At 37.0% G+C, this 20,068-nt stretch overlaps 1 protein-coding gene across 21 annotated transcripts in view; it reads right to left on the reverse strand.

Moving 5' to 3' along the window:
- Window positions 1-20,068, reverse strand: part of MEF2C (myocyte enhancer factor 2C) — a 191,394-nt gene that overhangs the window by 38,277 nt on the left and 133,049 nt on the right. For 10 of the 21 annotated variants that reach the window (XM_075180725.1, XM_075180691.1, XM_075180707.1 and 7 more), the window contains 2 exons: window positions 1,158-1,217; window positions 873-1,010 (listed from right to left, as the gene is read on the reverse strand). In XM_075180725.1, coding sequence (XP_075036826.1) covers window positions 873-1,010; window positions 1,158-1,217 — 198 coding nt within the window. Of the gene's footprint in view, window positions 1-872; window positions 1,011-1,073; window positions 1,218-20,068 lie in introns of all 21 variants that reach the window. The other 11 variants (XM_075180832.1, XM_075180841.1, XM_075180743.1 and 8 more) reach the window with 2 other exon arrangements.

Raw genomic sequence — 20,068 nt, forward strand, 5'->3', positions numbered from 1 at the left:
AGAACAATCAATCATTTGGTGATTTTATATGCATGTAAACTTGCATCATATTATACACTACATTAAAAACAAAACAATTCATGCAAAGTTATTTCTCTTAAATGACTGGCAAGGCATGTGAATTCGTGGAGGGCTGGGATATTAAATTTAAGTCTACATTACAAACATAGAAATGAATGCAGAACACTGAAGAAAAAGCAAAGCTTACGAATGCTTTAGTATCACCCCAGCACACCAACATTATTGCATCCTAGTAACTGGATCTCATGTAATCATCCTCCCTGCAGCTTGCTATTAGCATTTAACCCTTTATTGCAGGCGTTGCAACAGATGGATCCCCCGCACGTGGCTTAACCCTGATATTTGTGTCATTTTTGCCAATTTTCTGGATAGTGTTAAGTTGGCCCATCTTTTACCATCTGAAACCTATATCATGCATGTAATGCAATGTTAAATGTTGCTCTGACAAATTAAAAATTAGCAACCCCCCCCCCAACTCCATTTATTTAAATTAATCAGAAAATGTGAGATTAATATGTAAATCAGAAAAGTCTAATTTTTTTTAAATAGTATTGATACTAAATTATTTTAAGAGTTTCTAAGTTTCTTCTGTAATTTTCTTATGTGAAAGTCAAGAAAGTAATTTGTGATGTCAGCGTATTGATTCACAAGCAGGGAAACTGTCTAATGCCCCAGAAAATATATATATACATAGTGATGTTTTCTTACTTGCAGTAAGTAGCTTTAGATTGGTATTTAGGGGGTACCAAACTATTTATAAAATATTTTAATGAGAAACCAGCACTGCAAGGGTTAAGGGGTGTTACGTCAGCAGTAATCAGCAGACCAGCCATGTGACCTCAGGTACTTACAGGTATCTTATGGCTCTTGATCATATTATCAAACTCTTCGTTAATTTTGTTATATTTTTCTTCAGTGCGTGGGGTGAGGGCATAAGAGGAGTCGGGATCAGAGCTGTCAAGGCCTTTGTGTTCTTTCTTGTTCAATGCCTGCCAGGTTTAGAGAAATATCACAAATATATGAAAAACTAAACAGTTGTTCAAAGTACTTACACACAATCTTTGTCTGCTGATCATTAGATCAATATCTTCATTTATCTTTCTGTACTTGTCCTCAGACTCTGGGCTGTGACCTACAGAATCGTCTGCATCGGGATCTGGGCTGTCACACCCATTAAGTCCTTTCTTTCTCAACGTCTGAAATACATACAATTTGGACAGTTCAGTCCGCAGGAATGTATGGAGGCTATGTCTGGAGAGCTTAACTCAAGGATTATTTTATACAGTGTTTAACAGAAGAAATATACATATAATGTAATGTTCACAAATGCTGTATAACAGGGTTTACTTTTTCGTTAATAACTTAGGAATATGTTGAAAAAAATGTATTCTGTAACATGGTAGGACCACTGCAGACCTGTAAAGCTTTCTCTTGGGTTTTATTAAACTACATTATCAATATATGGACACTCAGAAAAACGTTATGGACGCACTTACTCTTTATATTACCTTTTCCCAATAAATAATTGAATTAATAACTCATTATAAATAGTATTTTGATCATGTGGCTGTGCTGAACCAAACAGCTCAAATAAGTGAAAAATGTGCATATGTTGGGGAAGTGGGGGGTCTGTAGCAAGTGTGTTGATAAACCAGAAACATTTGATTATTTTTAACTTTTGATATCAGCTGCAAGATTACCGAAACCCATATTAGAACTTTTAACAAAACTGGTATATATAACTGTATAGAAAAGGTGTTGTTGCCTATAGTAACCAGTCAGCAACACTAGGTGTTACCCATAGTAACCAGTCAGCAACGCTTGGTGTTGCCTATAGCAACCAGTCAGTAACACTAGGTGTTACCCATAGTAACCAGTCAGCAACGCTTGGTGTTACCCATAGTAACCAGTCAGCAACACTTGGGGGTAAATGTATGAACGTGCGGGTTCTTCAACACCCGCGTGTTCAGCGTGTTCGGCGATTAAATTTTAAGCGGCGCTGCATTGTAAAGGGAAGTTTCCCTTTACAATGCAGCACCGCTTGAAATTTAATCGCCGAACACGCTGAACACGCGGGTATTGAAGAACCCGCACGTTCATACATTTACCCCTTGGTGTTGCCTATAGTAACCCGTCAGCATCGCTTGGTGTTACCCATAGTAACCAGTCAGCAACTCTTGGTGTTGCCCATAGTAACCAGTCAGCAACGCTTGGTGTTGCCTATAGTAACCAGCCAGCAACACTTTCTTTTCCACACAGCCACCAGATACAGCACAGATAAAATATGTCCATGCAGCATACATGGTGTATTGTTCACTTTCATGAATATCTATGTAACAATGTAACATTCTGTTTAGGTGGCGACAGGATTTACATGTGAATTAGGAGCAGACACTGGATTTACATATTAAATTGCATCATAGCAATTTCTCAAGCAAAAACAGTACACTTTACATTTCCATAGCATACATATAATAGAGTACAAACACAAGCATGAATATCAAAATCAGAGTGTCTATGTAGACCTTGCCCTAAAATAGTTTACAATTCACTGCAAGTGTCTAGAAGCGTTTCATAAACAACTGGTGAACGCCTGCTTTGGCTCGGTATCACCGAGGGGTAATACAGTAGCTGTACTCAAGCAATATTTTTTTTATCCATTGGGATATCCCAGATAATTCCAGACAACTTCAGAAATCATCTATGCTGCTTCCATCAGGATGATGAACGATTCCACCCACCTTACTGTGAGTCCTGTTCACAGGAATAATACATGTCAGCAGTGGCACAGTCTCCTCAGCCAACAAGCTTATTGTGTTATTAAACATGAAAAAGGAAACACTGAAAAATATAGCAAATTCTAGGAATGTTAAAAAGAGCTATTTTCCAAAACTATTACTCAGCTGCAGTATCTCCCACAGCAATGGGCAGTCAGAGACCATAGACGACAATAACAAACAGCAAAGCCACAAAACTAAACAGTGCGAGATACTGAAAGCAAAAAACAGTGATGCAATTAGATGTTATTACAGTTGAGCATATTTTAGAAGCAGTTATGTTGTTCTAGTCAGCAGAAAAGAAAAGATTTTAGCATATATTTTCCTTAAACATTGATCCTAAACCATTAGATACCTAATAATTAGGTATTCTAATATTAATTTTTCTATTCAGATTTACAAATAGATATTAGAAATGTTAATAAAAAAATATATACATAAATAATGCACTGCATTATATAGTCTTGAAAATAAACTTACACCAGCCAACGGCGTAACACATGATTTGGGACTGTGCCACTTAAACGTGTCCGGTCATTGGCCAACTACACTAATGTCACCCCCTAATTAAAGAGCTTATCACATTGCATGATAGTCGCCAGTTAAAAAAAAAAACCTGGCTGTATCCTCTACTAACAGGAAGTACCCATAGGCTTGTCACTAGTGACACCGCTAAGTTACCCTGTGTGTTGTTTGGAATTTCACACGAGCAAATATTTAAATGCCCATCTGGACAAGCCCTAACACGGAAATAAAATGACCAAATTGACGTCTATTCATTTCTTTATTCACCTTTCAAATGAATAAGAATCATCCTAAACATAAGAATGTGGAAACCTACAAATGCACAGACTGACAGGTTTAGCAGAATACAGCTGTATGATGGTAAAGTAAACACCTATGGGAAAATAACACGTACAGCATATCGTACAAATACATGTATTCCCATACACTATCTTTAGATATAGCGAGAAAACATTTACTTCTAAGAGGGTACAAAAGGCTACTTCTAATGTTTTACCTTTACATAAGTTTTGGTGTAGATTAGCAAGGGCCTATTTATTAAAGGGAGAAAAACCCTTTCTTCGGGGAAAACTGGTGATGGGCAGCATGGTGGTGTAGTGGTTAGCACTTCTGTCTTACAGCACTGGGGTCATGAGTTCAATTCCCGACCTTTGCCTTATCTGTGAGGAGTTTGTATGTTCTCCCTGTGTTTGTGTGGGTTTCCTCCGGGTGCTCCGGTTTCCTCCCATACTCCAAAAACATACTAGTAGGTTTATTGGCTGCTAACAAATTGACCCTAGTCTCCCTCTGTCTGTGTGTATGTGTGTGTGTGTGTTAGGGAATTTAGACTGTAATTTCCAATGGGGCAGGGACTAATGTGAATGAGTTCTCTGTACAGCGCTGCGGAATTAGTGGCGCTGTATAAATAGATGATGATAATGATTTTGCCATAAACAGGGCTTGGCTCCACCTATGGGCTGGTTCTGGCTACCGCCAAGTATTACCACCAGATCCTTTCACTGGCTGCTCCGGTTTCCTCCCACACTCCAATAACATACTAATAGAATAATCATCCGCTGACAGAATTAATCCTAGTGGTGTGTGTGTGTTAATGAATATATACACTAAGCCCTAATGGGGCAGAGACTGATATGAATGACAAATATTCTCTGTACAGCGCTGTGGAATTGTTGGCGCTATATAAATAAATGATGATGATACAACTATTTTATATGTCTGTGTCAGGATCGGAAGGGGTGTCATATTGGTGACAGTCGCCAAAATGGTTTGTCACACCCCTCTTCAAACAGCAATGGAGGTTTAAAATTGTCTGACTACATACATTGCTGATAGCATGGCGATTATTATTTATGTTTTTAACTTAAATTCAGAGACTACTGATGTGTGATTGAATTTTACCTAAATATGGAAGCAGGTTATAATCAACTTTTAAATGTTTTTCTGACAAAAAAAAAAGCTGTTCTGCCATTCAAGGAGGGACAGGGTAGTATAGTTCACTCTCAAGAACTCACATACACGAGTAAATTGTATTTTAATGACAATACTGATTTTAAGGTGCAAGTAACTGACCGAAAGTTGAGAAGTGCACAGATTGTATGACAATGGCACAGAATAATTTACAGTACATGCAGAAGCACTCCTTGAATCTCTGTGTCCTATGCATTCAAAGGATCAAGTTGAGCTCATTTGTGAAGCAAAAAAAAAATAACTGTGTAGACCTATAAGTACTATGTGTGATTTTCAGTGTCACTTTGTGCAATTGCACTGACATACTGAAAGCACATTATGTTATATGACTAATTGCAAACAGCCAAAAATGATCATGTAATCTTATCAAAGTCACTGTTAGCATAAGCTATATAGCTGCTTATACTTATATCAAACTTACAAATACACACTAACTTTAAAGATGCCTTAACTACCATATAATATAACACATTTTAATATGTCACAATTAATTTATCAAAGTTGGCAACATTTATGTTTTTTTTTTTAAACAAATAGCAAAATGTTTGCTTCTGCCATTTGCTCTGCTAGTGTGGTACTTGCTTTATGAGATATTTATCATAAAATAAAGATGTTTAAAATTATTTTGTTTGTAAATGATTCCATTAAATAATATTTTAACCAACACAAATATCTGTAATGTACTGTGCATCATCTCCATGAAAGCTATTTCAGAACAAAAAAATTATTGCTCTTACTGTTGCAGTGAGCATTAGTTGACATAAATATGTGTAGTAGACTCTCTAGAGCAGAGGTAGCAGTAAAAGTATAGGAAAAAGTCTGACAGAGGAGGCAGGGAATGCTGGGACTTGTAGTTCCACAATACCAAATGCATACTTGCAAACCTTATTAAGTTGGCTTCCGGGAGCATGCCGGGGGAGGTGGGCGTGATGGGGGTGGGGCTACAAAAGGGGTGTCATTTTGGCCCCGCCCTCACAACGTCATTTGACAGTAGGGGGTGTAGCCAAACACTGCGATTCCCGGTGAATCGCGGCGTTTTGGACCGAATACTGCCCACTTCACTAGGAAGTGGGCAGAATTCTGCCAAATGCAGGAGATTGCCACACTCTCCCGTGAGTCCGTGAGACTCTCGCAAAATGCGGTGTCTCCCGGACATTCCGGAAGATTTGGCAAGTATGCAAATATATAACTAGATCTACAGCAGAGGAAGGCAACCAGTAGTTTATCAACTGCTGTAGTTCTGCAAGTCCCATTATGCCTAGCCCTGTTCTAGCCCTGTTCTAGCGTCAGTGATTACAACAGAAAGTTACCCCTGGAGCTTTATGGCTCTGCCCGCTCACAGCAGCCCCAGGGGCTGTTCCGTGAGGCCCTTTTCCCCAGGGCTTTGTGGCTAATCTCACAGCCCTGAATATAAGAACTGTGTGACACATTGGAGGGAGGAGTGAGTGGAAGCATAGCGGCTTCTGATTGGTCCACTCACTCACACCCTGCAGCCATTGCTGACCAATGTGCATCTACTGTACTACTGAACAACTATTTTAAACAAGAAAGCGGGGCAAGGTAAAAAACAACAACACTGTAGGCACTGATTTATTTTACAAACATTAAGACAGTAGAAAATCATTTGTCACTTTAGTCTTTAATAAAATGCAAAAATTGTTTATATATTGAATTTACAAATGCATATCAAATATATATTTTTTTCTTCCTAACAAAGTTTTCCCCTGATGACCATCAATTATATGGTTTCCACTTCCATTTGTAATCACAAACATAAAGTGGATGTAACAAAATGTGTCATAAATGTTATAATAAAATAATACAATATGTGGATATGATACAAATTGTGATATATTGCTACCTCAGCAGGAATTATAATCCTTTCCAGCCTGGGATCCAGGTTGACGGATAACTCCAGTGCTCACATTTTAGTTTTGAATTAATAATGTATTTCAATTTGTTTGCTGTTAATTATATTATTTTTATTATATAAATATAAAATAATGACCTCGTTAACTGGTATTTTAAATACAATCACAGGGCCAGATGTAGAGTTGTATGCAACAGTGCATGTTTTCCTCATCTCCTTGCTTTAGCACAGGTGTATTCATTACTGACTGACACATTGTAACAGATCCACAGCTGGTAGAATTATTTCTCTTGTCACCTGGAAAACATGCACTGTCAGGGGCCCTGAGGACCGAGTAAGACAAACACTGGTCTAGATCATGGCAAGTTCATATAAAGCATTAAGTGGACAGAGTGTAATTGACTTGTAAATAAAGTCACAGAAAAGTTATATAAATAACTGGGAATTGTCTATGTCATACTGTCCTAGACATATACTACAAAATGAGGCATCCAATATCATATCACATCAATCAAGATCAAAATGATCTTGAGCCTCTGGTAATAAAGAAGCATGTTTACTAAGATTTAATAATATCTATACAAAATGACTAACTAGTAAAATAAACTATTTACATGTGTGGGTTTAATTAGGAAGTCATAGAATAAGTGACAATGACAAAATAAGTGATGGACTATTAGCGAATTAATCTTGAGATTGTGGGTTAAACATGTCCAGAGTTGATTAACAGAAAAATAAATATAATATAGTGCAGTATAATACAATAGATGTACATCTTTGAAACCTTACCATAGAATGTTACTATTGTGAAACAACTACAAGTGTTTGCTAGCAATAACTAATTTAATTTACTGCTAACGGAACAGACATGAAATAATAAATGAAGAAACATATCGTGTCAACATCATCTCCCAACTGAGAAGATCATGTTCCCGAGCCTTTGCCTGAACTCCTAAATAATAACATATTTGGGTCCTGTTTGGACCTGACTGTATACACCCAGGATTTGGTGTGGAGCCAAAAGTGCTTCAGAGTGATTGAGAGAATGAAATGCTCTGAAAGCACACATGCTGGCGATCTGTTCTGTCAAAGCTCAGCAGTTTACAATCTGACACAAGGCTACATCACTAGTCATCAGCAATTTTACTTATCCTAGATATCCCCACCTGTCAGCAAGTCTGCACCTGTTGTCTAACTCTGCAAAGGCCAAATGACAACAGCCAATCGTGATTGCTTATTCTGCAGCATGGCCATAGATGGCTGCTTGTGCTCTGCTCCTCCAGACCAGTGTCCTTAATCTCTATGGGTTAAAGCTGCCTGTTTTTCATACTTGTAATACTGGCAATAATATGAGCTCTGGTCACTTAAACTAGTAAATGCAGTATAACGTAAGACTTTCAACAATGATAATGGATATATTACAAGTTTCCATATATCATATAACCAAAAGAGTTTCTGTAAAGTACAGGATAATACAATTAACAGTATCCTTTTAACATCTAGATCAATTCAATATTTGTACCAAAATAAGTATTTTGAATATGAGATACAAATGCAAATAAAAAGTGTAAGGGTATCATAACTATAAAATGTTTAAGTAAAAAATATATGCTAAATAGAATTTGTTTTATCTTACCTTTTTAAAGTTTCCAACCTCACCAAGATTTAAGATCTACGGGCCTGATTCATTAAGGATCTTAACTTGAGAAACTTCTTATTTCAGTCTCCTGGACAAAATCATGTCACAATGCAAGGGGGGCAAATTAGTATTCTGTTTTGCACATAAGTTAAATACTGACTGTTTTTTTCATTTATTAGGGGATTTGGATTGTAAGCTCCAATGGGCAGGGACTGATGTGAGTGAGTTCTCTGTACCGCACTGCGGAATTAGTGGCGCTATATAAATAAATAGATGAAGATGATGATAATGTTGATGATCCTACGTAATGGATTTTTTATAACAAGTTCCATTTTTAACACTGTCATCTCCAAAGTGTATAGGAAACTGCGATTCACAAAGTTTCATAAAACAAATCTGCATAATTATAAAATATTTGTAATAACTAATGTGATCAATCAAGGCTTAAGTTGACTTTTCCATCTGGCAGCCTACTGAAGACACGAGGACTGTACATCCGATAGACACAACGTGTGCTCAGACCTCAAGTTTTCACTAGATTTAGTATATGATTATACATTTTTTAGGAATATTTAACAACATCTGGTTAGATTTTTGAACACTAGTCTTTTGCACATATTGGACCTCATTTAGAGGTCCAATATGTGCAAAGTCTGATTTAGGCGCATCCAACAAAAAAACACTACAAGGCATGTGCAGAAAGCTCCATATCCGCCTGCATTTTGGACGCTATTACCACTTGTGACAGCTTGCGACTCACTAGGAGAGAATGGGAGGAACGCAGAATTGTGAAGGCGTGAACATGTAAATATATCCTAGTTGCAGTGAGGCGCAGACTTAACACACCTCAAAACAGGGCTAAAGCTGTGCAGCAGGAATTAGGTGGCGCAATCGGTTAGCTAGCTGCAGGAACTGCTCACAGCTCGGTAGGGTATTAAGAGTGGGATGCAACTGGGGTTGCTTGCCACTCGTAATACCCTTCCAAGCTGCGGCACACTCCCACTCCTACACTTCTTAAACGGACTTTGCGTTCGACTCTAAATGAGGTCCATTGTATGCCACACTTAAAACTGAAAACAAATTATATGAGAAAGTAAAATAAAGTGTAAGTAAGAAGAGAAGGATTGACTACTGTATCGAATTCAAAGCCACAAACTTTTCATGTGATTAGAGCACTGTTTGGGCATAGTTTTAATTTACTTTATTTATTTTTTCACATTCTGGCCTTCCTTTGTGCTGCTTAATTTAATCTATATGAGTAAATTCATGGGAATTAAATCACTGGTGGTAAATGACATGCATTTGTCAGTGTTTTTAATTCTAGTAAAATGCATGTAAATGGGTCTGTCAATGGAGCCCACTGCTGTTCAATGTCAGCATCCCCACTCTGAGTCCGTTGTGTTGCATTAGCTGTGCGGTTTTCTAATCACTTCTTGTTCCATTCAAGAGTCACGTTGAGTAACCTCCAATGACCTCCCAAATGCCAGTAATATCACAAGTCAACAACCGCTTGTCAGACATGTTTAACATGACGATTTGTGTGCATTTTAGATTGCAGTGGGTACCCGGGGCTAATTATTACCGTTATTGTGAAATGTTTTCTTACGGATATGTAGTTTTATTTCTGGGAAGTTTGTATCCAATGAATGAACTGAGAATGGGAAACTTATGTGGACAATAAGTTGGCATCAAAGTAACGAGATGGAAATATATTGCATATTTCCTGGACCTGCCCAGTGATTCACCCCCTTTTGGCAGGCTGTAAGGTCCTGAATATTAACATTGAGCCCTCACCAGAGATCACACTCTTACACTCCTATTCTGAGCAAATCCCTAAACACACTAGATACATATTGGACCACATCCACATCGCAACCAGAGCAGCCATAGTCCAAAATTGGAAAAACCCTTTGTCCTCCACTGTACATAAAATAATATATAAAATTCAGTTTAGTTTTTATATGGAAACTTCTCAAGAAACTTCTCGAATACCCTACCCAACTTCATCTTCCTCTCCTTGGCATGAACTGATGGAAAGGGGGCTCCATCACCTGATCCTAATACTATTTCTCACCCCCAACTATTTAGCCAAATGAACCCACACAGACCTAATAACAAATATGGTTTACGTTTGTAAACATTTGTTTCCAATTTAGTAAAGGCATTGCAATATTATGTTGAGCAAATATAAATGCATTAGTTAATAAGAAAATACAGTTAATGCCATAGTTTAGAGTAAACAGCCCCTTTTAAGGAATACTGTAAATTGCAATGATAAGAAAAGGAAAGAAACATACATAAGGAAACATAAATGAGGGAGTCTGCTTATCACAGTTTCCACTTGGAAGGCACATAGCTATACACGTAGGCTGTCTAGGAGAATAGACTGAAGGTGGATACAGCTGATTAGTTAAACCAAGTAGCAATCATTAACCCCTGCACTGCTGCCGTACAATACAAACCAAAACACAACTAGTGTAATTTGTGACCTATACAAGGTAAAAAAATTTACATTTATCGCTACAGTAGTCTTACCGCTTTTGTCTGTTTAGCTACCCACAATGAGCAGGGGTATACCAAATACATGGCCCTGGTACGGGAAGGTATTGCGACCTCCTCTGCTCTTTGTATATGAAGCAACTATGAGCTACAGCAAAGTTGTGTAATAATTATTAACTTGGGATAAAAGTTTTATAGTTCCCAGAATCCTTGTAGATTGTAATTGGAGGGAAATGCAGAGATTAAACACTGTACATCTTTATCTAAATAAGGCATTGTGTAGCTCTGTGTGACATTACCATAAATGTCTTTACAGCAATAACATCACATATGGTTATGGCACAATACCATGCCTGGTTGTCACCAAATAAGTATTTCACTGGTAGAAAAGAAAAAATGGACTTGTAACGAGTCACGTATGCATCTGTGCACCCAGTTTCCTACCAAGCTATCTTCAAATAAGAAACAATTCTAGGACCCTTAGTTTATACATTAAACTGTGAACAAAAAAAGAAACACCCAATTGCCTCACACAATTTAGCTAAAAATCAAAGTAGAATTACTATTGTATTAGAAAAGGATATGACGGCTCAGCACTAACCTAACGCTGCCTGAAGAAGGCAATGTTGACGTGCATTCTGCTTGTACCTACTAATGTGTATCAGTGTTATGGATGAAAACATAGCTTGTCTTTTGTGCGAGAACCCTCTTAATTCTAGAGTTGTTGATATTGTTGGGTACGATGTCTGAGACAGTTGTGATCATTACATGTGAAAAGTATATTCCCATCTAAACTGTGAATCTTCGTTGTGCTGCCAATTCCGTTATGCAAAATGGAGTATGAACTGAGCATGTATGTCCAAGTATAGCAGGACAAATGGATGTGTTCTAATGTGTTATAAATAATTTAAACAGACTCTTTGTGACTTCTGCATCACAGAGAGCTAGGATTCAATACCCAAACACCAGGTGCTCCAGCAATTTGTATACCATGGGACGGAAGAAATAATGAAATAAAATAAATCACTACTAGTTATTTCATGTTGTTACAGCTCCCCGTTTGGGCTTAATTCCGTATGTGGTCCTAGACTAAACAGCGATACAATATATGGCTAGCCATATGAAAAGCAAAATACTCCAGGAGGGACAAGACTGGGGCATGTGAAAAATAATAATACTTATAAAGTACACATTAGGACATATTACTATGATAGATGAATGGCCCATTATTTATTGTAAGAAATATCCCAAGCACATCAGAAGAACATAAGCAGTGTTTTGCATAATATAATGATTAAAATTAGAAAGCTGGCTATAAATTCATGTAGAGATACGGGAAACAACTGTACACATCTCAATATTCTGTGAATGTCAGTATTGCAGCACCTCTAATTTCACTTATTCTAAGGTGGCACTGATGGATATAAATGTACACATTCATCACATAATCTGAGATTTCAATAACCTCTAATCTAATGTACACCGCTGTCAGAGAAGTGTGCTGCTGTTTCTCCTACAAGTACGCTCAAACTCTGAGGTAAAAACTGCATTGTTTCAGCCAAAGTGGAGTATAGCGTCATGTAAACTAGTTGTGTGATACATGACTGACAATTATGGTAGGTTTAGGGAGATACATGAATAAAATTCATACAGTGGGTGGTAGGGGTATAAAAAGCCTGGGAGAAATATCAGGTGGACAGAACTGTTTTACCATAAACTTACATGTTGTGGATGTCTGTGGACTTTGCATAATCCAGAATTGGTGGTAGTTGTTGTGGTAAGCTGCTGCTTAATCAAATATATCTAAAATAGTTTTAAAAAATTGCCATTTCTCAACCAATAAGGTATTTTTTTAGGTTGACATTGGCCAATAATTGTGTAGAAATGTGTAAATACACCTTTAATAATGATATACATTACAATGTTATATATTTTATTTATAATACATTATACTATTTATAAGATGTTATTTTATAACTATATACCAGAGCTACCCCACTACATTCACCTCATCTCTAAATAGCCTGATTTCCTGAAGCACATATTATTTCAGTCTATATATGTGTTACTTATAAGTGATCATTGCCATAGTAACAGGCTCAGCAAGATGGTCTCTTGTGGATCATAGTTACCATCACCATGTGGTGTTATATGGTGTTCCGATCATTATAAACGTCACCTACAGACATTATACCTTCTCCTACTTAAGAACTGTCTGTTGGCATGTTTAGTTATTTCAAATGTCACTTATATTTAATGTGGTTTATTGGGTGGGTTATATGGCAAGGCAATTATTGTGCTCATTATATGGAATAAAGGGGAACTCCATTGAATATTTTGCAATGAAATCCTGTCCCCAAATAACAGAACTGGTGGCATTTGTTAGAGACCCTTTCAGTGGCTACAGACCCAAAATGACTCAATAGAGCTCTTACTGCAACTGATGGAGGTTATCATTTCAGCTGCTTGGACAAGCTGAGTCTACAACATACTTGCCCAGAATGTCTAGGGGCTAGATTTACTAAGCTGCGGGTTTGAAAAAGTGGGGATGTTGCCTATAGCAACCAATCAGATTCTAGCTGTCATTTTGTACAAGGTACTAAATAAATGAAAGCTAGAATCTGATTGGTTGCTATAGGCAACATCCCCACTTTTTCAAACCCGCAGCTTAGTAAATCTAGCCCTAGGAGTCTCTGGAATTCCAGAGTAAAATAAAGCAATCACATCATTGCAACATGGCTGTAGGGCAAAACAAACACAATTTCCCCCCAAACTCACCCGCCCAAACCAACCACCCACACACACACACTCACCTCCCCTCCAGATCTCCCAGATGGCAGGAAATAAAAGATGGCAAGTATGGTCAACACCATGTATCTAGTTAGAAACTCCAGGCTGTGAACCCTGGAGAATCACTGAACTGTATGAGTGAACATTTCCTGAACCAATAGAGCTCAGGTGGAAGGGGGTTCCTTTTAAAGAGTTACAAAAGAAACAATTGAGCTCTTAAAAGGACCACTAAAACACAACATTAGCAGTTTCGGGTATAAACCAACAGTAGCTCTGTTAAAAAGTAAAATAAATACCTCTCTACTGCATTTCAGATAGCTGAAGCCCCTAAATTCCTTAGGACAGTGTCCTAATGAGATGTGATACAGGATAAAAAGCTGAGATTACAGTCATTTGAGCTTCTGTGACATCACTGGGCCTGCTCCTGTGTATAAATCTACCATTTAAAATAGTGAATTTGTGCAGAGAAAGGAGAGCAAAAAGCTGTCGCCATTCATAATTTTACCTGCTATTTACTCAAACTGTATTGTTTTGTATGGATTATCCGAAATTATCCTTCAGGAAATTCAGTTTTGGGTGGAGTATCATTAATGCCTTACAGTACAACTCCAAGCATCTGCTACAACCCAACAGAGAGCGGTAGTTTGCCTACCTCTGATTTATGCCTCTGCAACGGATAAAGTCCAAGTTCACAGCCTTGTCAAATACACTGAAGTACTTCTGAAATTGCCTTTAAGATCCCACGTGATTCAAATTGGGGCGTCAGTTTAAAATGTAATGGTTCTATTATGCCTTCACCTCCTTTGAATATTTGATGAGTTTGATCAAAGCAATGGATGCTTACTATAACCTAAAGTGCATCCACATTTTGAGCTTTAAATGTCACTACCATTACCATTAACAAGTATCGATTATATGCAGTGATATGAAGACATAGCTTTTGATTTTTCTTATTTTAAAGTTGCAAGTACGTCCCAATAATTCAGATATAGTTCACACCAGTGCACCAGTCAGCAAGGTCTAAACACATTAGCTACTCATAAAAAATATTGATTGAGTATCCAACAATTTAGGACTAAAAGTGCCTGCTCAGCACTTATGTACTACTAACCAGAAATAATGATTAACTAAATAAAAAACCACAACGGTGGCACACACACTACAGCATGTTAAACTATGCACTAAGCATATTAAGCCATTTTACAGAAATCAATAGAAGATATTGTTGTTGTCCTTGAGTTTATCCCAAATTTTAATTTTAGCTCTGGTTGCACACAAATATCAGGTCAGGTGGTCTTAGCATAAACCGCAGGGGACCACAAAACAAAACCACTGTAAGATTTGGCAAATAAACATTCTTTCAATAGATATTCAGAAAGAATAAACCCGTTTTTTTCCTTAGCAAGTCAACATTTAGAGCTCAAGATAATTATAATGAAGAGTGGGTTTTTTTTTCATTTTATTTCGGAATAAGACAAAGACAAAGGAATAAGACAATTTTACCAGTGTGTTTTTTTTAGATTTAATTGATTATATTTTTGTTTATGCAATGTGAAAATGAAGCATGGATTTTGGACTTGAAAATGAATATAGACTATGCTTGTACAATGGTAACCAACAAACACTAGTGAAATCACAAAAACATTGTTGTTTAGTAACTTATCACTGTTTTTATAGCACCAATATATTATACAACAATGTACAAAGCAAGGGCTCCATAGGGTTAGAATATGAACTGCCCACTTATCTACCTGGCTATCATTTCTACCGCAATACCTATTATGTATGACATCCTACAATTCACCAGCTATTCACCCCACGGATGCTGTCTCCTGCAGGGGGAGGTAGGAGAATTCTCCTTCTGTGCTGAGAGCACAGATTGGACAACAGCATCTATTCTAAGCTCTCCATAGGCCGAGCAATGAGGTGTCTGGCATTCACAATTCTCCTTTTTCTAGGAGGAGAATTGGCTGTCACAGATTTGCCTCAGGCTATACAGTAGTATCTGGCAAATGACAGGTTCCTCATTTTTTTCCTGTAGCTGGAAGAGGTGATTAGCTTAGACATATTGTTATAGTTAATTATAACTGCGTGAAAATAGATGCTTATACAAAGTGATATATTTTATAACTAGGTAATTACTTAGTAGTATACAACAATTTCCCCAACACAGGATTATGAGGACCATCTAAATGTCACAGGGCCTGATTCATTAAGGAAAGTTAAGCAAAAGTAAGTAAGTAAGGCAAAACCATGTTGCATTGGAGGGGGGGGGTAAATTTAAAATGTGATGGCAGATTTATATTTGGGGTAGGGCATGTTGTAGATCAACTTTAAATTTCAGTGTAAAAACAAAGCTATCAAGTATTTGTGCGCTACATGAAAAAACAGCCAGTATTTCTTTATATGCAAAATCATAAACTAATTAGCAGCCCTTGCATTGCAACATGGTTTTGTCCCAAAAACTTGAGTAACAAAACTAACTCAACTTTCTGCATAACTTTCCTTAATGAATCAGGCCCACAGTCACTATATTTTGGGACCAGACCCACAGCTATATAGCCCATTAACCATAGTGTCTTATAATCTTTCTGTCTTGTCTTGTTCCCCCTTTACTTTAATAGACTCTGTATATAGTAAACCACTTAATTATTAAAATAATATCAATACATTACCTTAATAAAACATAAATGAAAATTGTTGTGTGTAAAATTATATATATATATATATATATATATATATATATATATATGTATGTATATATATATATATATATATATATACAACTTGATATAGAATAGAAATTGTTGTACACAGGCATATTGTGACTGGTGTGTTAAAAGACTTCTTTTTGAGAAATATTATAAGTGTGTCGTTAACAAATAGAATGGCCTGCACTGGTACAAATTAACATATGGCCTAATACGAGCAACAACTAGCTCATTACAATAATGTTCCTTGTAACTAGCTCATACAAATGACTCCAAATATATTATGGAAGCTGCATGTACTTCCTTTAGTAAAGGTACAATATGTTATACAGCACAGCTATATTTCAGCAGCAGGCAATAAATTATATGTCATGCAAGTATGTTTTAATTATAAGTACATGCATTTTAGAATTACACTAGTTTATCACAAGAATTGCATTTGACCACTGAAGCCTATTAAGGCTACATGCTTTATTTCAGCACCCGACATTAAAATTACTTGTGACATATTAAAATGTGTCCTATTTTTAGATTATTGATTAAAGCTGTAACAGAAAGTGTAAATAATGTAAATATTACATTTCTTGGACACAGTAAGGATTTATTCATGCTAAAATTAAAAATGCATTTTGGTCATGAAAGGCTGGGTCTTAAGAAACATTACTATAACTAGCTTACTATCTAGGCTGAATGTGACTGAGCAGTGTTGTGTGTCCTATTTTCCATGCTCGCAATAAGGATACAATATGGGAATTCAGCTTGGTAATTACTAATACACCACATAGGCACAATTACAGTCAGTATACTCCATAAAAGAGTCACTTGTGGTCTGAATGCATTACAAAGAGCAGTACGGGGGGGGGGCAACGTGCAACAAGACAAAATGACTTGTAAGAAGAAAGGAGACGTTAATGGGCCTGAAAACAAGGACCTCGATTCTTCCTGCATTGGTTGTAGACCCCCTCCATCAATTACCAGCTTTTGTTTTCTAAGTCTTATCATCAGGAGGCCTACAGGAACTGGATAAAACAATACTGTGGGCTGCGAGGCCTTGTAAGCTGAGCTACACTTTCCACACCCTGTCACTGTGTTTGTCCAGAGTAATCAGATATTTGTAAGTCTCACAATATCACACAGGAAAAAGAAACACACATTGTTATCCTTATGCGGCATGAGACATGATGTATGTTTATATATTAAATAACTAGAAATAAGAGGGAGCTATCATTTTATTTTTTAGCATTTCGACAACATGTCTGTGTGTGTGTGTATATATATATGTATATATATATATATATATATATATATATATATATATATATATATATATATATATAAAAAGAGAAGAGAGAAATCAGGGTGCCTTATAGAGCAGTATTCCTGAACACCCGCTCAGCCCAGCATCTAGTGACATGTATGCGTACCAGATGGATCATGTAGGCAAGAGGCAACTATCGCAGAAGTTGTATGAAGGTTTCGTCAATGGTTCCTTGTCACCTCAAATATGAAAGCAAATAATACCAACGATAGTGTAATATCATGAAAGGTGAGGCCCCACGCCCCACCACACCACACACCCTTTGTGTTTATGCGTAGCAAACGGGGGATGAACTGCGCTTATCTGAACTATTCAATGCTGTTCGGTCATTACCATCTGTAAATCTTTCACAAATAGAGCAAAAAAAGCTGCATATGGTGTAGTATAGTCAAATCAGTGGTAAAGGTTTAATAAACATATAAAAATGCACTCACAATAAATGCAATAAAATATCAGCTTATCTGGAGAACATCCCCCAGGTAGTGCGTCCACAGGTCCCAACAGAAGGGGTTACCAGAATATCCAAGGTGACCACCGCTCATCACCAGCAATGTCAAAACGTCCACATAAAGGTTCTCAACGCGTTTCGTCTTAGAAATAATCGCCTTCATAGTATATATATATATATATATATATATATATATATATATGCACAAGGAATATAACACTATTAAGACTATACAGAAGGACTTAGGTATGCCTTAGTGGCAAATACTTTTCTTTGGGCCCCACCCTTATGCTCCCAGGCCCTAATGATAGTCCCATAGGTTCTTATGTCTATAGATACTCCATTGGCCTTGTAACTTCTTATCTCAGCAGACAGACATTAAAAAATGGAAGCAATTCTAGTGAAAGAAATAGTAAATGCAATGACTAAAAACTGTAATCTCTGCCTCATAGTGTTGAGGTCATGGGTGCGATTCCAACCAGGTCATACCTATCTGTGTGGAGTTTGTATGTTCTCCTCACATTTGCGTGGGTTTCCTCCAGGTGTTCCAGTTTCCAACCATAGTCCAAAGACATACTGATAGATTAACTGGCTTCTGATTAAATGAAATCTAGTGTGTGTGTGTGTGTGTGTGTGTGTGTGTGTGTGTGTGTCCATGTCCGCCTTACAGGAAATATAGATTGTAAGCTCCACTGGGGCAGGGACTGATGTGAATGGTACATTTTCTCTGTAAAGTGCTGTGTAATACGTAGGCACTATATAAATAACTTTTATTTAAATAAATACATAAACAAATAATAGCTGGTTAAAGAATCAATATTAAATATAAAATATTAATTATTTTGGTTAGGAAACAATTTATGTTTGTGAATCAGTATTGTGATATTATTAATGGAATTATTACATTTTAAAAAATTTAACTGTGATATTATTGTTCCAATATATAGAACATTAACAAACATAATGTACGATTTTGAGGAGCTTATCAAAACAAAAATATTTGTGACAAGTCTTTGCAGCCTTACACAACGTGACCTCCTCTGATTTGTGGATCTAGTGTAGTTCAGGTAGTCAAATGCAGCTTACAGTGATACTACCTAGAGAAGCCAGTGCTGGATTAAAAAAGGCACCTTTATATTTATCCTTATATTTTTATTATTATGTGGTATGTATACATTTATATTAACCTCTTAACTTAAGCACACATGGGGAGAATTCAATTGTGAAAAAATCCACGCAAAGTGCCTCAGGAACGGGCGGGAGACACCATGCACAATTTTTTTACAATAGCAGTGCTCATTTTTGCTCGCGCCCCATAGAGGTGCGGGCAAAACTGTGCATTACTTTTTATAGTGGTAACGGTAAAAATGCGCCAATTGAATCTGCCCCATAAAATGGCTATGACTCAGCAGCCATCCAATCATATGTCGGCACACATGACACAACAATGGATAAATTAAAAATTCTCCTGCCAGGGGCAAGACAATGGGCAGTGCAAGGATTAGTATCTCATGAATGGTAGCAACCACCATTCTGCTATGTAGGATAAGGGGGCGTTTTCCATTAAACATTTATTATAGACATACTTTTAAATTCAGGGGAAAGTCTGCAGAAAGTGCCCTCTGTTAAAGCTCTGGAAATGAATGGTCCATCCATGCATGTAAGTATGGTACAGCTTATATATCCCTTCCGGATAGAAATCACACACAATATACCCTTGCATGCTACAAAAATTGAACAATTGAAAAATTGAACAGTAACTCAATGCTTGGCAATAAGAAAGAAAGAGCAGTGTCTAAAAGCACCAAAGCAACAGCTTGTTCCTTCTGATAACCTTCTTCTTGGAAGCAAGGTCTAAATGACATTGATTTTTGGATACATAATGTATAAGGCTGGGAGAACAACAAGGTTTATAGGACTAAATGATACAACTAACAGACAGATAAAAATAGACTCTACAAAGAAAGCAATGAAGCACAGCATGCATTTAACGTAACATTTAT

This window comes from Mixophyes fleayi, chromosome 1, assembly GCF_038048845.1.
Source record: "Mixophyes fleayi isolate aMixFle1 chromosome 1, aMixFle1.hap1, whole genome shotgun sequence".
In the NCBI taxonomy this organism is placed as follows: Eukaryota; Metazoa; Chordata; class Amphibia; order Anura; family Limnodynastidae; genus Mixophyes; species Mixophyes fleayi.